Consider the following 23,904-nt stretch of genomic DNA (forward strand, 5'->3'; position numbering starts at 1 on the left):
TTTTTTTTTTAAACTCTTGTATTCTGCTCAACCTTGACTAACCTGCTCAGAAGTATAGTCATTCCACCCACCATTCTAGAGTAATGAGATTAATCCTCCCTCCATCCTCCATCCCTCCTTTCCTCTTCTCCAGTTTGTCCAGTGCTAGGGAATGAACTTAGGGCCTCACACATGGTAGGGAAAGGCTCCACCGCCTAGCTATGCCTGCTTCTCACATGGTTTAGACAGTTTCATTGTTTAGGCCTAGCTCTGCCTCTAGAGTGCTGATATTAATGCCCTGCCTGGTTTTCTTTTAAATGTCTTTTATGTCTTTATTGCCTCTGGGTCTAAGCATTTTCAGAAGAACGTATTAACCTTATAGATATGGCATTCAACCAGCACTATAATAGGTATTTGTCCTAACAACTATTCTTGTCCTTTAGTCTGCTCTAAAGTTTGTTGATACACTTTCATACTCATTCAATTGAGAGCAGGTTGTACGTTATTTTGTGTAGTGTACGCAGGATTTTCTTCCACAGAGGTTTTGCACAAGTAGGTGTCACTGTTCCCTTAGTGGTCCAGTAAGCAAACTCAAGTAAAGTGAGCACTTGGGAAGCAGCATGGATGAGATAAGTGGCAACGGATGAAGGCGTGCGAGCACAGACGTAAATGAGAAAACAGTGAGGGCAGGTGCTAATGTCTCACACTGATTCTCATTTTCTTCACTATTCTGTATTCTGCTTGAATTTGGAATAAACATTTTTTGTTTAGCACATGCTGAATACACAAAATACACACTGTAGGAAACTCAAGGAACTGGCTGAGATCGGTCACAGGGAGCTTTCAGCATTGTCAGCGCCACGTTAGACAGAACGGCTCTTTCTCATGCAGCCTCATTCCTAGCATCCACTGTCTTGTCATTTAGGTTCTGCATCATTGTAAGAAGTTATCAGCGTCTGGGTTGGGGGTGTAGCTCAGTGGTAGAGGCCCTGGGTTCGGTCCTCAGCTCTGAAAAAAAAAAAAGAAGTTATCAGGGTCACTATGCTGGAAGTACCAAAAGTAAAGGACTTTTTTGTCTTTTTCAGGTTGCTTCATGTGCGAAATGGAAATTGCAAATATCATTTAGGTGAAGAAACATTTAAGTTAGCTCAGACATACATGGATAAGTTATCAAAACATGGCCAGCAAGCAAACAGGGCTGCTCTCTATGGAGAACTATGTGCGCTCCTGTTTGCAAAAAGCCACTATGATGAGGTAAGTTGACTTGTTGTTTTAAGACAGGGTCTTAGCCGGGCGGTGGTGGCGCACGCCTTTAATCCCAGCACTTGGGAGGCAGAGGCAGGTGGATCTTTGTGAGTTCGAGGCAAGCCTGGTCTGCAGAGCGAGATCCAGGAAAGGCGCAAAGCTACACAGCGAAACCCTGTCTCAAAAAACAAAACAAAACAACAACAACAACAAAAAGACAGGGTCTTTATTTGTAGCCAAAGCTAGCCTTGAATTTGTGATCTTCCTCAATCAGTCTTTCTACTGCTGGGGTCACAGCCATGTCCCATACCATGATGAGGTCAGTATTTTATGGTAACTACCTATGAAACAGGATAAGCCAGTCTTCTCTTACATGTTTTCTAAATTATATTTCATGTATTGGGTGGTCTTCAAGGTTGTGGGTTTTTGTTTGTTTGTTTGTTTTTGTTTTGGATAAGACAAGGCCAGGTAGCCCAGGCAAGCCTCAGGCTCAGGATCCTTCCATCTCTGCCTCCTGAATACTGGGATAAGGTTATAGGCATGTACTACCATTCCCAGTTTTCACATACTAGGTTCATGTCATAGATTTTATTGCAAAATGGAAAAAGACCTAATTTTCTTTTTTGTTTTTTTGAGACAGGATTTCTCTGTGTAGCCCTGGTTGTCCTGGAACTCACTCTAAAGTCCAGGCCGGCGTTAGACTCACAGAGATCTGCCTGCCTCTGCCTCCTGAGGGCTAGGGTTAAAAGCGTGCACCCCCACAGTCCAACCTAGTGAAATATGTAAAAACTAGACAAAAGGAGTGTTTGTGAGATGGAACTTAAATATTTACAAATGAAATTTAGGGCTTTTTTGTTTATTTTCTACAGGTGTTTGCCCAATTTATTTTAAAGGAAATGCTGTGTTAACTGAGCCTTAATAGAAGCATTTGGTTATATGTCATTTTGGGTGGACTATTTTAACATGAGTTCAAACATAAGTATTTAATTTTCAAGCACACTACCACTGAAAATGTTTTTTTAAGATTTATTTATTATGTATACAGTATTCTGCCAGCATGTATGCCTGCAGGCAAGAAGAGGGCATCAGATCTCATCACAGATGGTTGTGAGCCACCATGTGGTTTCTGGGAATTGAACTCAGGTCATCTGGAAGAGCAGCCAGTGCTCTTAACCTCTGAGCCATCTCTCCAGCCCCCCCACTGAAATGTTTTAAAACTGCATTATAGTTACCATAGTTGTAAAAGTGTTATTGTACTACTTTGAGACAAAATCAGCTTACTTAGTAGCTGTCTTAGTTGCTGTGATAAAACACTATGACCAAAAGCAACTTGAGGAGGAGAGGGTTATTTCATCTTAACTTTAGGGTAAGAACTCAAAGCAGAAACCTGTAGGCAGGAGCTGACTGCAGAGCACATGAAAATGTGCAGCGTGCTGACTTGCACCCCATGGTTTTCCCAGCTGGGTGCATCAGCCCAGGGATGGTCTCACTCATGTCAATCATCAGTCAAGAAAATGTACCACAGACTTGCCTGCAGGCCAGTCTGATAGGGGCATTTTTTTGAGGTTCCTTACTCGCAGATGACTGTGTCAAGTTGACATAAGAACTAGACAGTGTACAGTCTCTTAAAATTATAAACTAGATTTTGGGACCCAAGTCTCGTGAAGTTAATAGCTTTTATTATTTTTGCATTTTATTGTTTATGAATAGCAGTATTTCTTAAGTGAAATGGAAACTCATAGAAGAGAACAAATAATTATTTTTCTTCATTCCTAGTGATCTCCCAAAATTTTTTGTGTGTGTGTTGTATGGGTTTACATATATAGATATGTGTTCACATGAGTGGAGGGTGGAGGTCAGAGTTGGGGGTTTTCTTCAGGAGTTGTCTACCTTGGTTTTATTTATTTTTTTTTGAAGATTTATTTATTTATTATGTATACAGTGTTCTGTTTGCGTGTATCCCTGCAGGCCAGAAGAGGGAGCCGGATCTCATTGCAGATGGTTGTGAGCCACCATGTGGGTGTTGGGAATTGAACTCAGGACCTCTGGAAGAACAGTGCTCTTAACCTCTGAGCCATCTCTCCAGGCACCCCTCCCCCTTTAATAGATTTATTTTTGGTTTTTTGTTTGTTTGTTTCTTTTCGAGACAAGAGTTTCTCTGTGTAGCCCTGGTTGTCCTGGAACTCACTCTGTAGACCAGGCTGACCTCAAACTCACAGAGATCCTCCCGCCTCTGCCTCCTGAGTACTGAGACTAAAGGCATGCACCACAACTGCCCAGTTTATAGATTTGTTTTTAATTGTATTTACATGTATGTCTGTGTGCTGCTGTGTGTACATGAGTATAGAGGAGGCTAGAAGAGGGTGTTGGACTCAGGTTACAATGGGTGGTTGTAAGCAGTCTAATGTGGATGCTGAGAACTGAATGTGGGTCCTGTGTAAGACCAGCAACTACACTTAACCACTAAGCCATCTTTCCAGCCCTTTTTCATATGTATGCATGTGTAATATGCATGAGTATGTATTTATGTATTCACATGGGTGTGAGAGCATGTATGTGGGCAGGTATATGTATACATCCTTGAAAGTCCAAGGATGATACTGGGAATCTCAGTCACTGTTCCATCTTGAGACAGGACCTCTCAGTTAAGCCCAGGATTTACCAAAATGGGTACTCTAGTTACCTTCTTTCTTTATATAATAGCGGTTGTTGTCACTGTCCAGAATAATTTAGTTTGCCTTTTTATACCTTCTGCTAATCACTAGGAAAAGATCATTGTTTGTTTCACCTCATATTAATTAGATAGATGCTAGCTATTGCCTGCCACTTGACCTCTGTACCTCACTTTTCCATAATAGTGCATACCATTATGCTGTGTTATCAGTTAAATGTATCAGTGAACATGAAGTGCTTATTAGAACAATAGCATAATGTAGGCACTCAACTAAGCAGATAATTAATATAGAAAATAATAGCTGGGTACAATGGCACACACCTTTAATCCTAGCAACTGGGAGACAGTGGCAGTTTTATCTTTCTGAGTTTGAGGCCAGCCTAGTCTACATAGCAAACACCAGGCCAACCAAGGCTACATAGTGAACCCTGTCTCGGATAGAAAAGGGTGGAGAGTGGCGTGGGGAAAATGCTCCAGAAGGGAAAGGAAAATATAGGAAACATAATCTAGGACTGAAGCCTAAAAGATGAGCTTCGTACATACACTAAAGAGCCAGAAGGGGAATGTTTCCTAAGGTAGAGTGGGGGAACTGCTATATGCAAAGACTTCTGGGAAAAATAGAACATGCCTCATTTCCTCATTGTGTATCACATCTGTGATACTTTAATTTATACAAGCTGTCGGAGTGTTTGAGATAGAATTCATACATAGGCTTACCAGCGAGTCACTGAGCTCAGGAAAATCTTCCTGCCATGGCCTCCCTGACTCTGGAATGACAGGTGTGCACCACCACACTTTGCTTGAGAAAAGTATAATAGATGTAAGAGTCAAAATAGTGTGATGAACTCACACTTTCAGAGAATAGTCTCAGAAAATTTCAATTGTAAATGTTTTTGTGTGTGTTTGAGTACTTGAAATCTTGTAGGAAACAGTCACAGTCATTTCATTAAATACTGTCATTAGTTTGTCACAGTTTTTCTCTTCTCACTTTTTTCAAAGGCATATAAGTGGTGCGTGGAGGCAATGAAGGAGATCACAGCAGGCTTACCAGTCAAAGTGGTGGTGGATGTCTTAAGGCAAGCTTCGAAGGTGAGTATGACGTTTATAATGAAGTGTTTTATGCAACTTACCTGGCTTTAAGTTGTTAGTCAGTCTTTAATAACTAACTAGATCTGTTTTCTAAGTTTAGAAATTCAGTTTCTAATCAAAACTGTCCGATAGAGGGAGACAGAGGCGGTTGGGTTCTGAGGTTAACCTGGTTTACATAGTGAGTTCCAGGACAGCCAGGGCCACATAGAAAGACCCTGTCTCAAAAAACTAACCAACAAACAACTGTCTTATAAATTTTCTGTTATCAAAGAAACCTGTGAAAATAATTGCTTGAGCTCACTGAAGTACACATCGCAGTAATGTTTGATGCTAATTTGGCTTAAAATTTTGTCTTCTTTAAAGCTGAGTAGTAACCTCAGTTTCTCATTGGAAATGATGTGGGACCCATAGGCCCAGGGCTAGAGTGTCTCCTAGTGTATTTACCTTCCTTCTAGATTGCATTTCACAGTGAGAGAGCTTGTTATACTGGACCTGCTAGACAGTCTTTATTTGATTTTTCTCTTGTTTCTTTTTCTGTAAATAAGTATATGAATTCTTTGAGGCTATTTATTAGGACCTCAGAGTTACTGCTTCTGTATACAAAAGCCTTAAAGCACTGATGAACTTTCACATATATTCTTTGTATAGAAGTTACTCACACGTGAATATTCCGTTCTGATTGGTTTTATCCGAGTCATTTCAATTAGAAAAAAGACTGCAGATTTTTCGTTTAGAAGACACCACTGTTTCTGCGAAATACTAAAAAGTTGTTTATTGAGATGTGATCTTGGTATCCAACCTCAGCTGGCCTTAAACTTGCTGTGTAGTCCAGACTGCCCTCAGATTGTCACTTTACTTGGGCTACAGGCATGTTCCAGTGTGCCTGAGTCTCCATCATTCACTTTAGAGGAAGTGAATAGCAACATAAATATTCAGATTTCATCCACATAAGAAAAAGATGTTAGCATGCTTAATTTAAACATTAAATATATGCTTGTATGAAATAATATAACATGCAAAATTTGTACATTGTATTTAGAATTCACAAACTGGCAGTCTTCATGGTTCAAAATATTTTTTAGCCAGGTGGTAGTGGCACCCACCTTTAATCCAGCACTCAGTGTGTTACAGAGGCAGGCGGATCTCTGTGAGTTTGAGGCCAGCATGGTCTACAGGACAGCCAAGGCTATGTGAGTGAAATCCTGTCTTGAAAAACCAAAACAACAACAAAAGTAATTAAAAACTTGAAGTTCGCCGGGCGTTGGTGGCGCGCGCCTTTAATCCCAGCACTCGGGAGGCAGAGGCAGGCGGATCTCTGTGAGTTCGAGGCCAGCCTGGGCTACCAAGTGAGTTCCAGGAAAGGCGCAAAGCTACACAGAGAAACCGTGTCTTGAAAAAAAAAAAAACTTGAAGTTCTTCTGTACATATAAAAATTACTGTATGAACCTTTGTTCATAACTTGATGTCCCAGATCTTATCTGATGATCTCATAAGCCACGTGGAGAAGTCCTGAATAAGAAGACCTGTAAACAGCAGGTGCTGTTTAACAAAAAGGTCCAGTCAGATGGCTCAGTGTGTAAAGGCACTTGCCACCAAGCATGACACCTGAGTTCAACCTCTGGGAGACTCACATGGTAGAAAGAACAAACCAAATGCTGAAAGCTGTCCTCTGACCTCCACACATTGTATTCATTTGCACGTACATGCATGTTCGTGTGTGCACAATAAACTATTTTTTTTTAAGAATTTGTTTATTTATTATGTATATAGTGTATGTATGCCTGCATGCCAGAAGAGGGCACCAGATCTCTCTATAGATGGTTGTGAACCACCATGTGGTTGCTGGGAATTGAAGTCAGGACTCAGGAAGAGCAAGCAACCAGTGCTCTTAACCTCTGAGCCATCTCTCCAGCCCCACAATAAGCTATTAATAAATAATTTTAAAATATGGGACTGCAGAGATGGCCCAGCAGTTAAACACTGGCTACTTTTCCGGAGGACCCAGGTTTGATTCTCAGCACCTATGTGGCAGCTCACAACCTCTAATTCTAAGAGATCTAACACCTTCTTCTGGCATACATATAGGCAAATACCCTATACATAAAAACATATTTAAAAGTGTGTGTGTGTGTGTGTGTGTGTGTGTGTGTGTGTGTGTGTGTGTGTGTGTGTAGTGAGAAAAGTACATTGTAACATATTCCAGAAGTGGAATATATACTTTTAAAAATATTACGCTGCCTCCTCCCCCAACATTTTAGTTTAGTGTTAATAAAGGGATAGGCATTTACCTGCTTGTGGATTACCTTTGTTATAACAGGTTTATACTGGAAATGACTATCAGAATTTTCCCCAAGTTGTTTACAGATCTATTTCTTTTTCTTTTTTTTTTTCCGAGACAGGGTTTCTCTGTGTGGCTTTGTGCCTTTCCTGGAACTCGCTTTGTAGACTAGGCTGGCCTCGAACTCACAGAGATCCGCCAGCCTCTGCTTCCCAAGTGTTGGGATTAAAGGCATGAGCCACCACTGCCGCTAACAGATCTATTTCTTTAAAAAATTATTATAGAGATTTGGAAAGAAATTACAGAGAAAGTGTATCCTTGGCTGTCTTGGAATTTCACTGTATAGACTAGGTTGACCTTGAAATCAGATCCGCCTGCCCATGCTTCTTGAGTGCTGTGGTTAAAGGCGTGTTCCACTATTGCCCAGCAGAATCATTGATTTTTTTTTTTAAATTGACTATTATAGTGTGGTCTCAAACTATACTTATTGTAGCGTCCTAATGAACTGTTCGAGAGTTGTTTAATAATTTCCCTCTTTGTCTTTAGGCGTGTGTAGTAAAACGTGAATTTAAGAAGGCAGAACAGTTAATTAAACATGCAGTGTATTTGGCACGGTAGGTGATTGTTATTAAAGATACCATTGTAATGTGTTTTTCAACTTTATATCCTAATAGTTCTGTATCTTTTTATAGAGATCATTTTGGATCCAAACACCCAAAGTACTCTGACACACTGCTAGATTATGGGTTCTACTTACTCAATGTAGACAATATCTGTCAGTCTGTTGCAATTTATCAGGTATGTTAATGGTTATTTCCCTTTGCTTTTAACCTAAGTTGACTCGGTGATCTATATTTGTTTGCCATTTGTAAACCATATGTAAAATAACTCTTTGAGGGGCTGCAGAGATGGTTAAGAGCACTGGCTGTTTTTCCAGAGGACCTGGGTTGAATTCCCAGCACCCACATGACAGCTCACAACAGTCTGTAACTACAGTTAGGGGATCTGACACTCTCACACAGACATGCAGACAAAACAGCAATGCATATAAAATAAAAATAATTTAAAAAAAAAAACCAATAGCAGACCAATTTAAAAAATAAATAACTCACTCTTTGAAGAGCCCTTCCTTACTCCTACATAAAAGATTTTTAAGGGACTGGGCGGTGGTGGCCCACGCCTTTAATCCCAGCACTCGGGAGGCAGAGCCAGGAGGATCTCTGTGAGTTTGAGGCCAGCCTGGCCTACCAAGTGAGTTCCAGAAAAAGGCGCAAAGCTACACAGAGAAACCCTGTCTTGAAAAAACCAAAAAAAAAAAAAAAAAAAAAAAAAAGATTTTTAAGGGGCTGGAGAGATGGCTCAGAGGTTAAGAGCACTGCTTGCTCTTCCAAAGGTCCTGAGTTCAATTCCCAGCAACCACATGGTGGCTCACAACCATCTGTAATGAGGTCTGGTGCACTCTTCTGGCCTGCAGGGATATGTGCAGATGGAAAACTGTATACATAATAAATAAATAAATCTTAAAAAAAAAAAAACTGTAAAAAAAAAAAAAAGATTTTTAAAAAGTCAAATGTTTTAAGAATTGAAGAGAATCATCCAGGACTATTATCATTAGGCTATGGGTCTATATTCTACAGTACTTTCTTTCTGTAAGTTGCTGAGGTGATGGCTTCACTTTGTGGCAGATTTATCCAGGTCAGTCTACCTGACTTTTTACCAGCCAAGGTTGATAGCTATAATTTTAGACCTTATAGTCATTCTTTCAGATAAATGGTGTCCTGTACCATGGCTCTAGAAAAGACAGTGCTGATTTTACAGTTTTCTTTTAAAGAAGGGCCGAGGCTATGGCTCTGCTGGAGCATTTACACTCAGCCTTACTGCTGAAAGACAACTGATGTGATTCCCAAGACAGGCATCGTCTTCACAGACCCAATTCTTTCGGGGGTGACTTGCAGGTTCTTCTCATGTTTAAATCCAGCAGGACTTTCCCATTTGAAATTAAAGGGATTAGGTAGGTACATAGAGTGTGAGGATAGTTCATTTAACTTAGGTGGTATACAGTATTGTTAAATGTCTTTATGATTCTTTCAGGCAGCCCTTGACATTCGACAGTCAGTGTTTGGAGGCAAAAATATTCATGTAGCAACAGCTCATGAAGATCTGGCTTACTCTTCCTACGTTCACCAGTACAGCTCTGGGAAATTTGACAATGCACTGTAAGTTCCCCCTTTTCTGAGAAGGATAATGCTGTTTCCCTGTGGTATAATAGTCCTTAAGTGTTGTATAAATAAATCTGTCTTCCTGGTGCTATAAAATATTTTTGAAGTCATTTAGTAATCATCCCAATTTTTTTTTGAAGATTTATTGATTTATTTATTTTATGTATATGAGTGCTCTATCTGCTTGTACAACTATATGCCAGAAGAGGACATCAGATCACACTGTAGATGGTTTTGAGCCTCCATGTAATTGCTGGGTATTGAACTCAGGACATCCGGAAGGGTGGCCAGTGCTCTTATCTGCTGAGCCATCTCTCTGGCCCCAAATCATCCCAATTTTTAAGGCATCCATTTAGGCTTCCTTTGGTTTTGAATTAAGATTTATGTAATTCTATATGGAATGAGCTCTTTTAGTATTTCCTTCAGTGATTTTTCTTTAAGTAATTAAAGAAAATCTGGCTCAATGGCAAATTTAACAACCTATTAACTTGTTGCCGAAAACAGAAAAACTGTATAAATTGTAGCTCTTCTTTTAAATGTGTAACTAAGCTTGCAAGAGTGAGGAAAATCCCCAGCAACAAGTAACAGTCTCTAAAATCCTCAGCCGTGGACTATGGCTTACATGCAAAACTACTTTCACGGGTCACAGGCATACTCATTTGTCCATCTATTTCCTATGACTATTTCATGTCATGATAGTAGTCTTAAATAGTTGTGAAAGACTTAAAGTATTTACTGTGTAACTCCTTACAAAGTAAGTTCTCTGTATCTGGTATAAAAGAGGAAACCAGTATTATTTTGGAGGAACAGTGAAGGCAAAAATGCCAGGCGTGGTAGGCCATCCCTGTAATCCCAGCACTACTGCTGGTTCGGGAAGATAAAGAGTTCAAGGCACTTGCTGCCAACTGTGGCAGCCTAGTTCCAGCCCTGAAACCTGTATGGTGGAAAGAGAAAACTGACTCCTGCTAGCTTTCCTCCAACAACTTACTAAGAAAAAAAAAATTTTAGGGCCACTCTGGACTATACAGTGAGTTCCAGGCCAACCAAGGCTACACAGCAAGACCTTTTCTTTTTGGTTTTTTGAGAGAGGGTTTCTCTGTGTAGCCTTGGCTGTCCTGGAACTCACTCTGTAAACCAGGCTAGCTCCAACTCACAGAGATCCACCTACCTCCTCCCAAGTGGTGGGATTAAAGGCGTGTGCTACCACAGCTGACTCAGAAACCTTTTTTTTTTTTTTCTTCAGAGACGGGCTTTATGTTTTTTTTTTTGTAGGGAGTTCTAGCTGTTAGCCAGGATGACCTTGTACTCCTGGGCTCAAACAGTCCACCTGCTTCCTCTTGAAGGCTGGGAATTTTAAATGAAACAAGATACATCCTCCATCATGGTTGAGCCTTGAAAGCATGCTAACTTCCAGAAGCTAGTCACAGAGGATCACATCTGTGTGACTTCGTTTGTCTGCGGCTCGATGGGAGGCAGAGACAGAAAGGGAATGAATGGTTCTTAGAGCTGGGGTGTCAGAGGGATGTGAGGATTGCTATATGTAGCTAGGAATCTTTTTTGAGGTGGTACAAATGTCCTAAAATTGGTTTCAGTGGTGGATGTACTACTCTGAATATACTAAAAAACGTGGTGGCGCACAGTAGTGCTCAGGTGAGACAGGAGAATTACCAGGAGTTTGAGGCCAGCCTAGGCTACCAAATGAAACCATGTCTCAAAAAAGTAAACAGAGCTGAGGAAAAGGCACCTGTATAATCATTGATATTAAACCTCTATGGACGAGTTAAACAGTGTGTTAGTTAAAAACTATAAAGAGAGCTAGTGAGTTTGAAGATAGACAAGGGATAAGAAGTTTGAGGGGAACTAGAGAGATGGCTCAGTAGAGGAGAATGAAGACTGGTGTTTTGTTTTTCGAGACAGGGTTTCTCTGTGCAGTTTTGGTGCCTGTCCTGGATCTCACTCTGTAGACCAGGCTGGACCCGAATTCATAGAACTCCACCTGGCTCTGCCTCCCTAGTGTTAGGATTAAAGGTGTGCGCCCCCACCGCCCGGCTGAGTACTATTCTTTCAGAGAGCCTGAGTTTGGTTTGCAGCACCCGTGTCTGGTGACCTAGAGAAATGCAGCAGCACCTTGCCTCTGGGGGCTTCTCACATGCACATGCCCACACTCAGATACATGATTTAAAATGATAAAAATAAGCCTTTTTTCAAAAGAAGTTTGTGTTGTAAGGGAGTAGCAGGTATAATAGGCAAGTAGTTTGCCTTGTATTTAGTGGGCTGGGCTGTGAACAGATAACCAGATGTTACCATGGTCAGAAAGTGAGAGGGGTGAGTGATTTTTAAGGGGTTTATGACTCTGTTTAGTAAAGTGAACGGTGTGCACATAGAAGGGACAACACTGCAGAGTGAGCACGTGGTTTTCATCCAGAAGTTGATTGCCAGCTGTGTGGCCGGAGGCTAAGAGGGTTGGTGTGGGATGGCAGGAAATGATGGCAGAGAGAGGTAGCAGAAAGAGATTGAGTCTTGTAGACCATAATGAGGTCTTTGATTTTGAGGGAGATGAGAATTTAGTGGGTGTTAAAGTTTAATTCACAACAGTTAAGTTTGGGGCTGGGAATAGTGCTTGCCTAGCACGTGAAAGAGCTGGGTTTGACTCCCAGTCCATCAAAACAGACGGAACTCTGATCAGTAAGTAGTTTTTTTTTTTAAGATTTATGTGTCTTGAGTGCGTGCGTGCGTGCGTGCATGCATGCATGCATGCGTGCGCACTACAAATGAATGCAAATGCCCACAGAGGCCAGAAGATGTCAGATCCTCTGGAGCTGGAGTTAACAGAAATTTGTGAGCCACCTGATGTGAGTACTTGGACCTGAATTTTGGTCCTGTGGAGGAACAGCAAGTGCTCTTAACTGCTGAGCCATCTCTCCAGCCCCAAAACTCTTTTTTTTTTTTTCTTTCGTGGTTTTACTTGTACTTTGTCAATATTGTAATGCATGTTATGTTTTTATATCACTTTTAACTAAAAAGAAACACTAGACTATATCTATGTGTATTGCAGATTTCATGCAGAAAGAGCCATTGGTATCATTACCCACATCCTACCTGAAGATCATCTTCTATTGGCTTCTTCAAAGAGGGTGAAAGGTACCCTTTGTAATCTAGTCTCGAATAATTGTAAATTCATTCATATGTGACATAAAGTTAGGCTGTGTGGATGTATGACTAAAATAGTTCCCTTAACTCCTGTGGATCTCCTCTTTCATAGAACATTTGTTCATTTTCCTTTCTTCTCCATCCCTTTCCTTGGAGTCAGACTGAGGAGTGCTGCAGATGACTAGTTAGAGCCGAGATGACTTCCCAGAGGGTCAGCTTACAGTGCAGCCTTCCTTCTTCCTGCCAAATTCTTCCTGTGCTTGTTTTTTTTCTGCTAATCCTCACCAGTGCTCTTTCACTTAATGCCTTGATTCTGTTGAGACTGGATCACCCAGTGATGCATGAGGATGAGTCTTTCCTAATTCTGGGTCACCTTTATTCACTTTAGTACCAGCAATGAAGTTAGATAGTAAGGAGAAAAATAAGTTACACGAAGCCTCACTAATACTGAGTCACCATTTTGTAGATTATTTTAGTCCTCTCTGTCTTTAAATAAGATAGTAAAGGGCCAGTGAGATGGCTAAGGGAGTAAGTGGGCTTGCTGCCAAGCCTCATACCCTAACTTTGATCCCTAGTATGCACATGAAGTTGGTGGGAAAGAGCTGACTGCCACCAGATCGTTTGCTCACCCATCTGAATGCTGTGGCACAAACTCACCCACACACTAAATAAATACTCGAGAGAGTAACTTCTGGCTTTGTGTTGTCTCCTGTTGTACCTGGGCATTTTTCCGTCTCATTATAGGCAGGCGTGTGCCGCCTTCTAAGTGCCTGAATCTCCTCTCTGGACTTGAAACTGCTTTAGATCTTCTGTTTTCTTTTCACTGTCTCTGTACACGACAAAGCCAAGACGTAAAATGAGCTGGCAGTGTCTTTATTCTTAGGTTTTGTAAGGGTTTGGAAACCTTGGATGGAACTTTGAAATTGAAATGTCTTCTGACCTGATTGGGTTGGTGGAGTAAGCAGGAGGAAACGCTTTTTCAGTTATGTTTGGTTAAAGGTTATGTTTCATAAAGGGTGCTTTCAGAATTACCCGAAGTGCTTAAAGCACTCCTCCATGGTTGTGTAACTTTAACTTTCGCTTTTCTCTTTTGGTTTGGTTTTTGAGACAAGGTCTCATGGAGTCCAGACTGCCCTTAAAGTTGTCTTACAGCCAAGGCTTGTCTTAATCTTCCAATCCTGCTGCCTCAGCCTCCCAGTTGCTCACATAGGCATTCACCACTGTTCCCAGGTGGCCACTTACTTTTCAAATCAAATTTCCATCTATAAAATGTAGCAGGCTATTACAGTAGAAGCTGGTTCTGAAAAGTAATTTAAGGTTCACCATGTTTCCATTCAGTTGAATGAACATACTGTATAAATAGACTTTCCCAGAAGTGTGTTGTTGAAGTAGAATAGTTTGTCTTAGCACAATGGCACACACACCAGCATTAGAAAGAAGTTGAAGCAGGAGGATTGCCATTAATTCAAAGCCAGCTTGGGCTATATATCAAGAGCCCAGCTTTAAAAAATAAATAAATAAATAACAACCCTCAAATGTAGAACACTTTGATCTTGGCCAGTTCTAAACAAGAGTCAGCTATGTGTTCAATATTTAGTAAATACTAAGTCTTTAATTTTCAGTTAAATGTAAACTATGGATTTGACGTTTCCTGATTTGTGGCCTTCCTTGTTCAGCACTTATTTTGGAGGAGATTGCGATCGACTGTCACAACAAGGAGACGGAACAGCGGCTGCTTCAAGAAGCACATGACTTGCACCTGTCCTCACTCCAGCTGGCCAAGAAAGCCTTCGGAGAGTTTAATGTACAGACCGCAAAACACTACGGCAACCTTGGGAGACTCTATCAGTCAATGAGAAAATTTAAGGTCAAGGGGTTTATATTTTATCTCTAAATAATTAGTACCTTTAAAATAATAAATCGAGCCGGGCGGTGGTGGCGCACGCCTTTAATCCCAGCACTCGGGAGGCAGAGCCAGGCGGATCTCTGTGAGTTCGAGGCCAGCCTGGGCTACCACGTGAGTCCCAGGAAAGGCGCAAAGCTACACAGAGAAACCCTGTCTCGAAAAACCAAAAAAAAAAAAAAAAAAAATAATAATAATAATAAATCGAGCAGGGTGGTAGTGGCACACACATTTAATCCCAGCACTCGGATCTGTGAGTTCGAGGCCAGCCCAGGCTACAGAGTGAGTTCCAGGAAAGGCACCAAAGCTACACATAGAAAGCCTTTCTCGAAAAAACAAAACAAACCAAAACAGAAAAACCCGAAAAGCTGGTATTGTTGTAGTCAGGCTTCAGTCATAGTTCTCAGCTATGTACGTTTAGGTCTTAGCAGAATGTCTGGCCCATAATAAATATTCAGAGACATCAGATTCTAATAATAACACTAAAGTTGATTGTGTATAGTTACTAAGAATTAGGAGCTACAAAATCTAGCGGTACACTTACACTAATTTTCTTTTAGAATTTTTGATTCTAGTCTGTACAAGTGGTACATTTCCTTAGTGTAACACTTGGAAGGCTGAGACAGGCAGATTGATAGTTTGGTGCCAACCTGGACACACACATGCTCATATGTATGCACATGTCTTCATAAATTAATACTGTCTTAACAAGTTTAATTTTGGGGATGTGGTTATTCAAATTATTCTCTTTTTTTGTTTTTTTTTGTTTGTTTGTTTGTTTTTGTTTTTTCGAGACAAGGTTTCTTTGTGTAGCTTTGGAGCCTGTCTTGGAACTTGCTCTGTAGACCAGGCTGGCCTCGAACTCACTTAGATCCTCCTGCCTCTTCCTCCCGAGTGCTGGGATTAAAGGTGTGAGCCACCTTCACTCGGCTTTTGTTTTGTTTCTATTTCTTTGTTTTGTTTTTCGAGACAGGGTTTCTCTGTGTAACTGCACTGGCTATCCTGGAATTCACTTTGTAGACCAGACTGGCCACAAACTCACAAGAGGCCCATCTGCCTCTGCCTCCTGAGTGCTCTGGGATTAAAGGCATGTGCCACCAGCACTCAGCTCCATTTTTTGTTGTTGTTTTTTTTTTTTTGAGACAGGATCTCACTATGTAGTTCTGGCTGTCCTGGAATTCACTGTGTAGTCCAAGCTGGCCTCAAACTCAAGAGATCCACCTGCTTCTGGGGAATTAAAAGTGTGTGTCACCACTCTGTCTTTATGTTCATTTTAGAAGGTCCTTTATTGCTCTTTTATATTTGATAGTTTTGGTGTTTTCGTGACAAGGGTCTTCTCCATGTAGCCCAGGTTGACTTTGAACTATCAACTCTTCATGCCTCCGTCTGCCTGTTGGAAATACGGGCACATGTTGCCACACCCAACTCAGAATGTCTGTTCGTATTTACCTTTTCTACTTTAGGACCATTACAGTCATCAGCTTTTGTGTAGTTTGCAAATACCAGTGATGCTTTTTCATTAGCAGCTTTTGGAAAAGATAGAGAATGTTCTTTGATCTTACTACCTAATAGTTTTCGTAAGCTGGGGTTGACATTTAGAATAGACTTGCTCATTGAGTAGAATTGTCCTAAGAAAAAGTGCAAGCTAATATTCCATTTGGCCTATTTTTCAGGAAGCTGAAGAAATGCACATAAAAGCCATTCAGATTAAAGAGCAGCTTCTTGGTCAAGAAGATTATGAAGTAGCCCTTTCGGTGGGACATCTGGCATCTTTATATAATTACGACATGAATCAATATGAAAATGCTGAGAAATTATATTTGCGATCTATAGCAATTGGTAGGTTCCTTTAAATTTTTCTTAGGTGTCTAGAGAGCATGTCCGAATTCTTCTATGCTGTGTGAGGGAAAGTGCTGAGAAAGTCAGCACTGCAGAAGACAGAACGGACCTCAGAGCTGTTTAGAATCCTCCTGTCAAGGCTCTCCTCAGTATTGAAGTCATCAGTGAGATGTGTGACTGTAGTCACTGCTATGAGGTGTTAATCCAGCTGCTGCCCCTGCTGCTCTTGCCACCTGGAGGTCTCACGTCTTTAACATGATTAGGTTGGCCTTGATATTAAGTGGAGAGCACCCTTAGTGGGTTAACTGTAATGTGTTGCTGCATACTAGTCCTTGGTAATTTCCATCACTTATATTTTATTGGGTTTGTGTGTCGTCTTCATCAGTGAACACATAGAGCATTTGAATTGTCTCTGTTTGACCTTACTACCTCGTGTGTGAAATGGCTGTTAGGGTTCTTGCCCATTTTCATATTGAATTGTCTGCCATTGTTGACTTAGGAAATTTTTCATGTACTCTAACTTCCCTCTCATCCTGTTTTCCTGAGAGTGCCTTGGAAAGGACAGTTTATTTCACTTCATTTTATTTATGTTGTTTGTTGATACAGGGACTCATGTGGCTCAGGCTGGTATTGAACTCCAGACCATTGTTTCCTCCTAAAGCTGGGATCACAGGCATGTGCTAGCACAGCCAGCCTAATAACTCCTTGATGTTAACAGAACGCCATGATGTTTCTTTTATTGTTAGTACTTTTTGTATTTAGTTTGAGGGAGTTTTTCCTACCAGTTCTGAAAATACTCTTCTAAAGATCATCTTCTGGACACTTAACCATTCACTTTTAGATCTGCAATCCTAAAATTAGCTTGTTCATAGTACAAGAAAGGAATCAAATCTTACTTTTTCCATGCACATGTGTAGTCAACCTGGTACCATTTCTTGCACAGATTGTCCCTTCCCCCATTGCTGCCTCTGTCTGTCACAAATGGTGATCCATATGTGTGTGTTAGCCATTGTATATTGACTTACTGATCAATCCCTGAGTGTGTGAAATACTAACGTTCTGAAAAATCACAGATTCATAGGCAAGTACTTTCCTAGTTACATGTATTTCCTTCATTTCTTCTACATACATAGTTACCACATGCCTGCTTTGGGTACTAGTCTCATTTGTTTCTGGCTTATTTTTCTATGTATGGCTTACATAAAGGCATATGAATAAGTATTTTATCTTCCCTTTTGTATACAAAATAAGCACATTATAGATATTCTCTATACTTGGTGTTCTAGTTTTTTCTGTTGCTGTGACAAAAACACCATGACCAAAAAGAACGTGGAGAGGAAATGATTTATTTCATCTTACACTTCCAGATCATAGCTCATCATTGGAGGAAGTCGAGGCAGGAACCATGGAGAAATGCTGCTTGCCGACTGTCTCACAGGCTCATGCTCAGCTAGCTTTCTCATATAGCTTAGGATCCTACCTGCCTGAGGATGGTGCTGCCCACACTGGCCAGGGTCTTCCACATCCGTCATCAGTCATGACATCTTTCACAGATAGTGACCACAGGCCAGTCTGATCTAAGCAATTCCTCAGTTGAACTTGCTTCTTCCCAGGTGACTCTAGGTTGTATCAACTTGACAAAACCAGCACATTTTACTTTACAAGCAAAACTAGCCAGGAATGGTGGTAACACCTTTAATCCCAGTGCTCGGGAGGCGGAGGCAGGTGGCTCTGGGAGTTGAGGCCAGCCTGGGCTACAGAGTGAGTTCCAGGACAGCCAGATAGGATTATGTAGACAAACCCTGTAAGTGCTCCATATTATTTTAAGATACCCTTAAACCTGAAATTTTCAGCTAGTAAGATGGCTCATCAGGTCAAGGCAGCTGCCACCAACCTAGACAACTAGAATTCTATCTCCAGAACTCATATGATGGAAGAAGAGATTCCTGAAAGTTACCTCTGGCCTCCACACACATGCTCCGGCACAAGTGCGCGCGCACACACATAAACACACATGCTTGAATTAATTAGAAACCTTTTTTTAAAACCTGTGAAATTTATTTTAGCATTCTAGTGAAACCAGCTCCTTTAAATCTTAGAGATACAACATGGATGAGAGTGATTTAAGAGGCAGTGATATAAGGACTGTTTTCCTTCCATGAGACTAAAACCAAGCCAGCCTGTTTAAAGAATTAAACTTGTATTAAAATCAAACAAAAAATTATTGTATGTTTTTTGATCTGTTTCTTTCTTATGTTCCTTCAGGGAAGAAACTGTTTGGTGAAGGCTACAGTGGACTAGAGTATGATTACCGAGGCCTCATTAAACTTTACAACTCCATTGGAAATTATGAAAAAGTATTTGAGTATCACAATGTTCTGTCTAACTGGAACCGATTGCGAGATCGACAGTATTCAGTAACCGATGCCCTTGAAGACGTCAACAGCAGCCCCCAGTCCACCGAAGAAGTGGTGCAGTCCTTCCTCATGTCTCAGAATGTTGAGGGACCAAGCTGCTGAGGGACAGCCTCAGCAAACAATTACCTTTCCCCAGATTCCGGGGAATTCATACTGTGAAATCAAAACCATGTTGTTTTGGGGCTGGTATTTGCATTGAAACACTGGTCCAGTCCATGAAGACCCTCTTTCGGGTAGCCCTGTATTGCAGTTCCTGTAGAATAAGCATATATTGAGTTATATCAGCATGTGCCGCGTGTATAAGTAGTCCCACATTCTCACCCCATTAGAACAACAGGAAACCTTTTCCCCCCTTTTTAAAAAATAATTCATTTTTCAGAAAGCCTGAAAGAAAAAAAAGAACCCCTAAATAAAACTATTTAAGAGTTTAAAAGAGTTGCATTCTTCTTATGTAAGGATGATTTTAACAACTTTTTAACATTCTTCCATGTGGAGGTATTCAATACTGTATTGTAAAGAAATTTTATGGAAGACTCTTTATATGCAGTATAGAAAAGTAACACAGGTACTAATTAATAAAAAGGAGGGCATCCTGATGTAGATTTGGCCACTTTCCCAGATCAGTGCATACAGCCATTCCCCAACTGTATCAGGGAAGGACTGTCAGATTCATCTGACTGGACCAGTGTTGATCTGTCAGTCATAACACCAGGTGGACCAGCAGCTCAGCTCTTACTCTTGGTTTCTGGTACAGCAGTGAGATGCTCTAACAGTGTTTGCGAACATAACAGGACCAGAAGGACCTAAAAGGACCAGGCACCTGTGGAAGGTGGTGATTTGGACCAGGGGCTTTAGATTATTATTTAGTCACTGCACTTGCCTTTTCCAGTAGGATAATTTCATTTAGATAGGATGCAAAGTATTAATACAAGAGTTTTATTTGTATCATAGATACCAAACTATGGGATTTGGGCAATGTCAGTGGCAAATCTTTAGTCAAGGTACATGGAAGCAAGTTCTGTAACTATCTGCTGCAGCCACCCTCATTTTAATCTTTGCCCGAATACTCCATGTTGCTAACAAACATGCTGGCTAAGAGTCGTGAAATGATTCATGTTCAGATGAGAATTTTAGGTTTACTCTGTGGGGATTAAGAAGATTGAATGCACAAAAATAAGTCTTAGAAAATCTTCATTTTTATGGGAAATAATAGTACAACTAGTCATTTTAACTGAAACCCAGGAGTCGGGTGGAAAGATCCAACTATAATGTCTGATTTTCTAATTTTTTAAAACTAGCCAGGTTATTGAATGTGGAGCTAATACTCAATTCCTAAGTTGTGTGACAATGTAACAAGAAGAAACAAAAAGATCTTTTGCCGTTACCTCAATTCTTAGCACAGAGGCCCATCTGGTGTCTGTGTAGTTAAGAATCTGGGTGTCTCCCCTATTTTCAGGGGTTCCTGACTTGGGCGTTAGATGCATTGCTCCTAGCAATGCTTGGAGTGGTCTGTAGGTTGAGTGGATGTGTGTCAAACTCTTTCTTTAGCATGCTTGTTGGGTAAGGAGAAAACAATTTATCATGTAGAGTGCAGAAACATTAGAGACTACAGAAGTTATCTTTTTTTAAAACTTTCCAATTTTAATTTCCTTTGAAATTGCTGTTTGCAGTCTTAGTGATAAGCCAGTGTGTTTAGGCTGACTTAGAAAGGAACTCACTGGGGATGTACCCAAGTAGATGAGGCAAGCTCACACCCGAAGATAACAGCTTTGGGTCCAGAGACTTGAATTTATTTATTCCTCTAACTGAATTTCCTTATAAATTCTTCAAAGAATAAATCAGTATGTTAGCAGTTTATGCAGCTGGCCCCCTCCCAGTTAATTGCAGTCTTTGTCCAGTGGCACCCTTTATAACCAAGTAGTCTGTGTGACCAGGAGGAGCATTTCTAAGTTACTGAACTCCAGCTGCACAGGCCTATATATTTAATACCTCCAAAGACATTTTCAAGATAGGCTTTGTATACTTTTATTGGCTTTTTAGAGCCCTGTGGTATGTTTGTGGTATAGGAATGTCGTGCTAAATTGTTTTTCAATAAATATTTTGAAACTTAAGTTTCCACATGAATTATTTTTATTTAATCTGAATTTTTGGTGTTATGCATATACAGCATTTTGTATAGTCAGTTAACTTAAAGACTCATCCCCCTTAACTCAGTTTAAACTTAACTCATAGTTGGTGGTAAAGTAACACGATGTTTAGAAGCCTGTGGTCACAGGGTGATGATGTCAGATGGCAACCGTCCCCACCCCCAGCATCACTACTGTCAGTTGTTCCATCTTACCGTTTCTTTAGTTACACCTACCTGTAAGTTTGTAAAAGGTAATCTAATGCCTATACTCTAGCAGTCTGTTTGGTTTGGGGGTGGGGTGGGGGAGTGTTGGTTTTTTAGGACAGGATTTCTCTGTGTAGTTTTGGAGCCTGTCCTGGAACTCAACTCTGTAGACCAGGCTGGCCTCAAACTCACAGAGGTCAACCTGCCTCTGCCTCTTGAGTGCTGGGCTTAAAGGTGTGTGCCACCACCACCTGGCACAATCAGTCATTTTAAATGATATGATTTAATATGTTCTGATTCTACTGAAAAGTAATGCCCTAATAACTTCAAGTGTAGGATTTATACTTTAGCAAGAGTGTTTAGGATGAGGTAGTTAGGAATGCCACCATGATTTGACTTTTATACATGAACGCAGGGTGTGATGGCATATATCTATAATCTCAGTATTCAGGACACTGAGTAAGAGGAAAAACTGAATAGAATTTACCTCACAATAATCAATAGCGTGCATGTAATTTTAAATAAGGGCCTATGATCTCAACCTCCCCTGAATTCTCTTATTCCTAAAGCTTGGTGCTACTCCATTTGGGGGCGTTGGGGAGCATGTGACACAGGTGAATCACTTGATTTCAGTTTAATAGCACCAACTGAGTTTTTAGTGCATAATATTTATGGGTCCTCAAACTAGACTTTGCCCTGAGGATTTGGACCCTTTCTCCATCAAATCTGCATTCTTTTTTAAAAAACCAACTCACGCCGGGCAGTGGTGGTGCACACCTTTAATCCCAGCACTCGGGAGGCAGAGCCAGGTGGATCTCTGTGAGTCGAGGCCAGCCTGGTCTACAGAGTGAGATCCAGGACAGGCACCAAAACAACACAGAGAAACCCTGTCTCGAAAAAACCAAAAAAAAAAAAAAAACTCACCAATACCCTGCCCAGATAAAGACCTTTGTCCTAGACAGAGAGAAGAGTTCATAGTCTCATGAGCATTAAGTACAGAAAGCTGTACGTGGTGGCACAAGCTTTAATCCCAACTACTCGGGAGGCTGAGACAGGAGACTCACTTAAGGTCAGCCAGGGCAACCTAGTGAGACCTCGTCTCAAGAAATCAAATGGGAAGTGCACAGCCCCGAGCGTGGTGTCTTGGGCCTGCTGTTGAACTTGTCTTTGTAGTGCAAACAGCTGAGCCTAAATAGGATGCGAGCTTTTGGCCAAAACTTTGCAAAATCCAAGGATGGTTTGCTAAGTATCAGGTGTTGTTAACCGCCATTTTAATTTTATTTTTTTTTTATGTTTTCCCCTAGGGTTTTTAACCTTGCTGCTTCCAGTCATCTTTTCTGGATGGCAGAGTTACTACTGGAAAAATTCTTATTTATAATTACTGATTTTTTTTAAGAGTTTTATTTTTGTTTTAAAGATTAACACTTCTTTCACCTCTTGGCTTTAGAGGACGTCACATTACCTGGAAAAAAAGATTTATTTTAAATAGAACATTTTGAATTAGTCTGCAGATTTTAATGATAGTAGTTCCTTTGTCCCCAGATCTCAGGAATGTTTTAGGCAGAGAACTGGCTTTCCCTGGTGGTGATTTGAAGGCGTGTGTTTTAGGATCTCTTAAATAACACTGTTATTGCAGTTCTAGGTATCTATAGCATGAGTGGCCTTAATGAGTTTGTTGGAGTGCACATGTTTTTCAAGAGTAAAGTTTAAGATTAAATATATATGCTATATATAGATATCTAGAAAACTTGGTTGTGGTGCACAGTGTGTTGGATCACTGAATCGAAGGTACCCCTTTTTTTTGTATAACATCACTCGTTTCTGTATATTCCTTTTATGGGAAAATATGTTGCCATGGTGACTAAAACTTTTCAATTTAGTTTTATGTGAATGAATGCTACATTTTATTAAATATTACCAGGTCAGTACTATTTTTATACCTTATTAAGTAACAGGGGTTTTAGTTTAATAGGCTCAAAATAAAAAAACCTTAATGGAATAATTACAAATGAATCACTAACGTTCTTTACAGGAGAATCCCCACTACTAGTGCCACAGGAATTTCTGTAGAAATATCTAAGGTCATTCATAGATTCTGACGTCAGTTCATTGAGTCGAGCGACCTTTCGTATCATCCTCACCTACTTGTAGAGCCCGCCGTTATTTGTAACTGTAAACCACACTGAGTGTGTTTGTAACCAGCATTGTGATACATTCTGTACTCGTATTGCTAAATGAATTATTGACCTAATAAATAGAGTGTTCCTGCATTCATAGTGTATGTTTCCCGTTGAGTTGTGATTGCTTTGGGTTGGAATTCAGGGCTTTTTAATTTTGTGGGCTGTCCTTACTGAGTGAGGGAAACGACGCTAGTGCTCTTGTACGAGAAAACGAAGCTGTGCCGCAGAGGGAACCACGCCCTTTTCAGCCTCTGGAAATGACAGCTTCAGTGCAAAGGAGAGCAGCTGTCACTGTCAGTAGCTTCTGACTATAAAAGGCGGTGTGGGTGGTTAAGGGACCTAGTAGAATTCAGCTGAAAGTTCTCCAGTCCCCCCATGTCTGCGATTCAGTCCCAGCTGCCCCTCAAATGTAAGACATTCTGTCGTTCTAACCTTCCTTTTTCTCACATGAAGGAGATTGCACTTTTAAAAAGAATTCTTCCATGAGAGTCAAAAGAATTCAGGAAATGAGGTCACTTTTTTAAATGTTTTGGAATGTATGTGTGGTGCATGCCGCCTGTGTGCAGGTGTCTGTGGGGGTCCAGAAGAGGGTGTCAGGT

The 23,904-nt window shown here is 40.7% G+C and overlaps 1 protein-coding gene across 1 annotated transcript in view; it reads left to right on the forward strand.

The window, feature by feature from the left end:
• Positions 1–23,395, forward strand: part of Appbp2 (amyloid beta precursor protein binding protein 2) — a 54,611-nt gene extending 31,216 nt beyond the window's left edge. The window contains exons 5-13 of the mRNA XM_052756161.1: positions 1,065–1,233; positions 4,898–4,987; positions 7,812–7,879; positions 7,958–8,063; positions 9,357–9,481; positions 12,540–12,625; positions 14,311–14,501; positions 16,211–16,376; positions 18,642–23,395. Of these exons, the coding sequence (XP_052612121.1) occupies positions 1,065–1,233; positions 4,898–4,987; positions 7,812–7,879; positions 7,958–8,063; positions 9,357–9,481; positions 12,540–12,625; positions 14,311–14,501; positions 16,211–16,376; positions 18,642–18,895 (1,255 nt within the window). The 3' untranslated portion in view covers positions 18,896–23,395. The remainder of the gene's footprint in view (positions 1–1,064; positions 1,234–4,897; positions 4,988–7,811; positions 7,880–7,957; positions 8,064–9,356; positions 9,482–12,539; positions 12,626–14,310; positions 14,502–16,210; positions 16,377–18,641) is intronic.
• Positions 23,396–23,904: the final 509 nt, after the last annotated feature.

The sequence above is a fragment of the Peromyscus californicus genome, unplaced genomic scaffold (genome assembly GCF_007827085.1).
Source record: "Peromyscus californicus insignis strain IS unplaced genomic scaffold, ASM782708v3 Scaffold_3__1_contigs__length_106647218, whole genome shotgun sequence".
In the NCBI taxonomy this organism is placed as follows: Eukaryota; Metazoa; Chordata; class Mammalia; order Rodentia; family Cricetidae; genus Peromyscus; species Peromyscus californicus.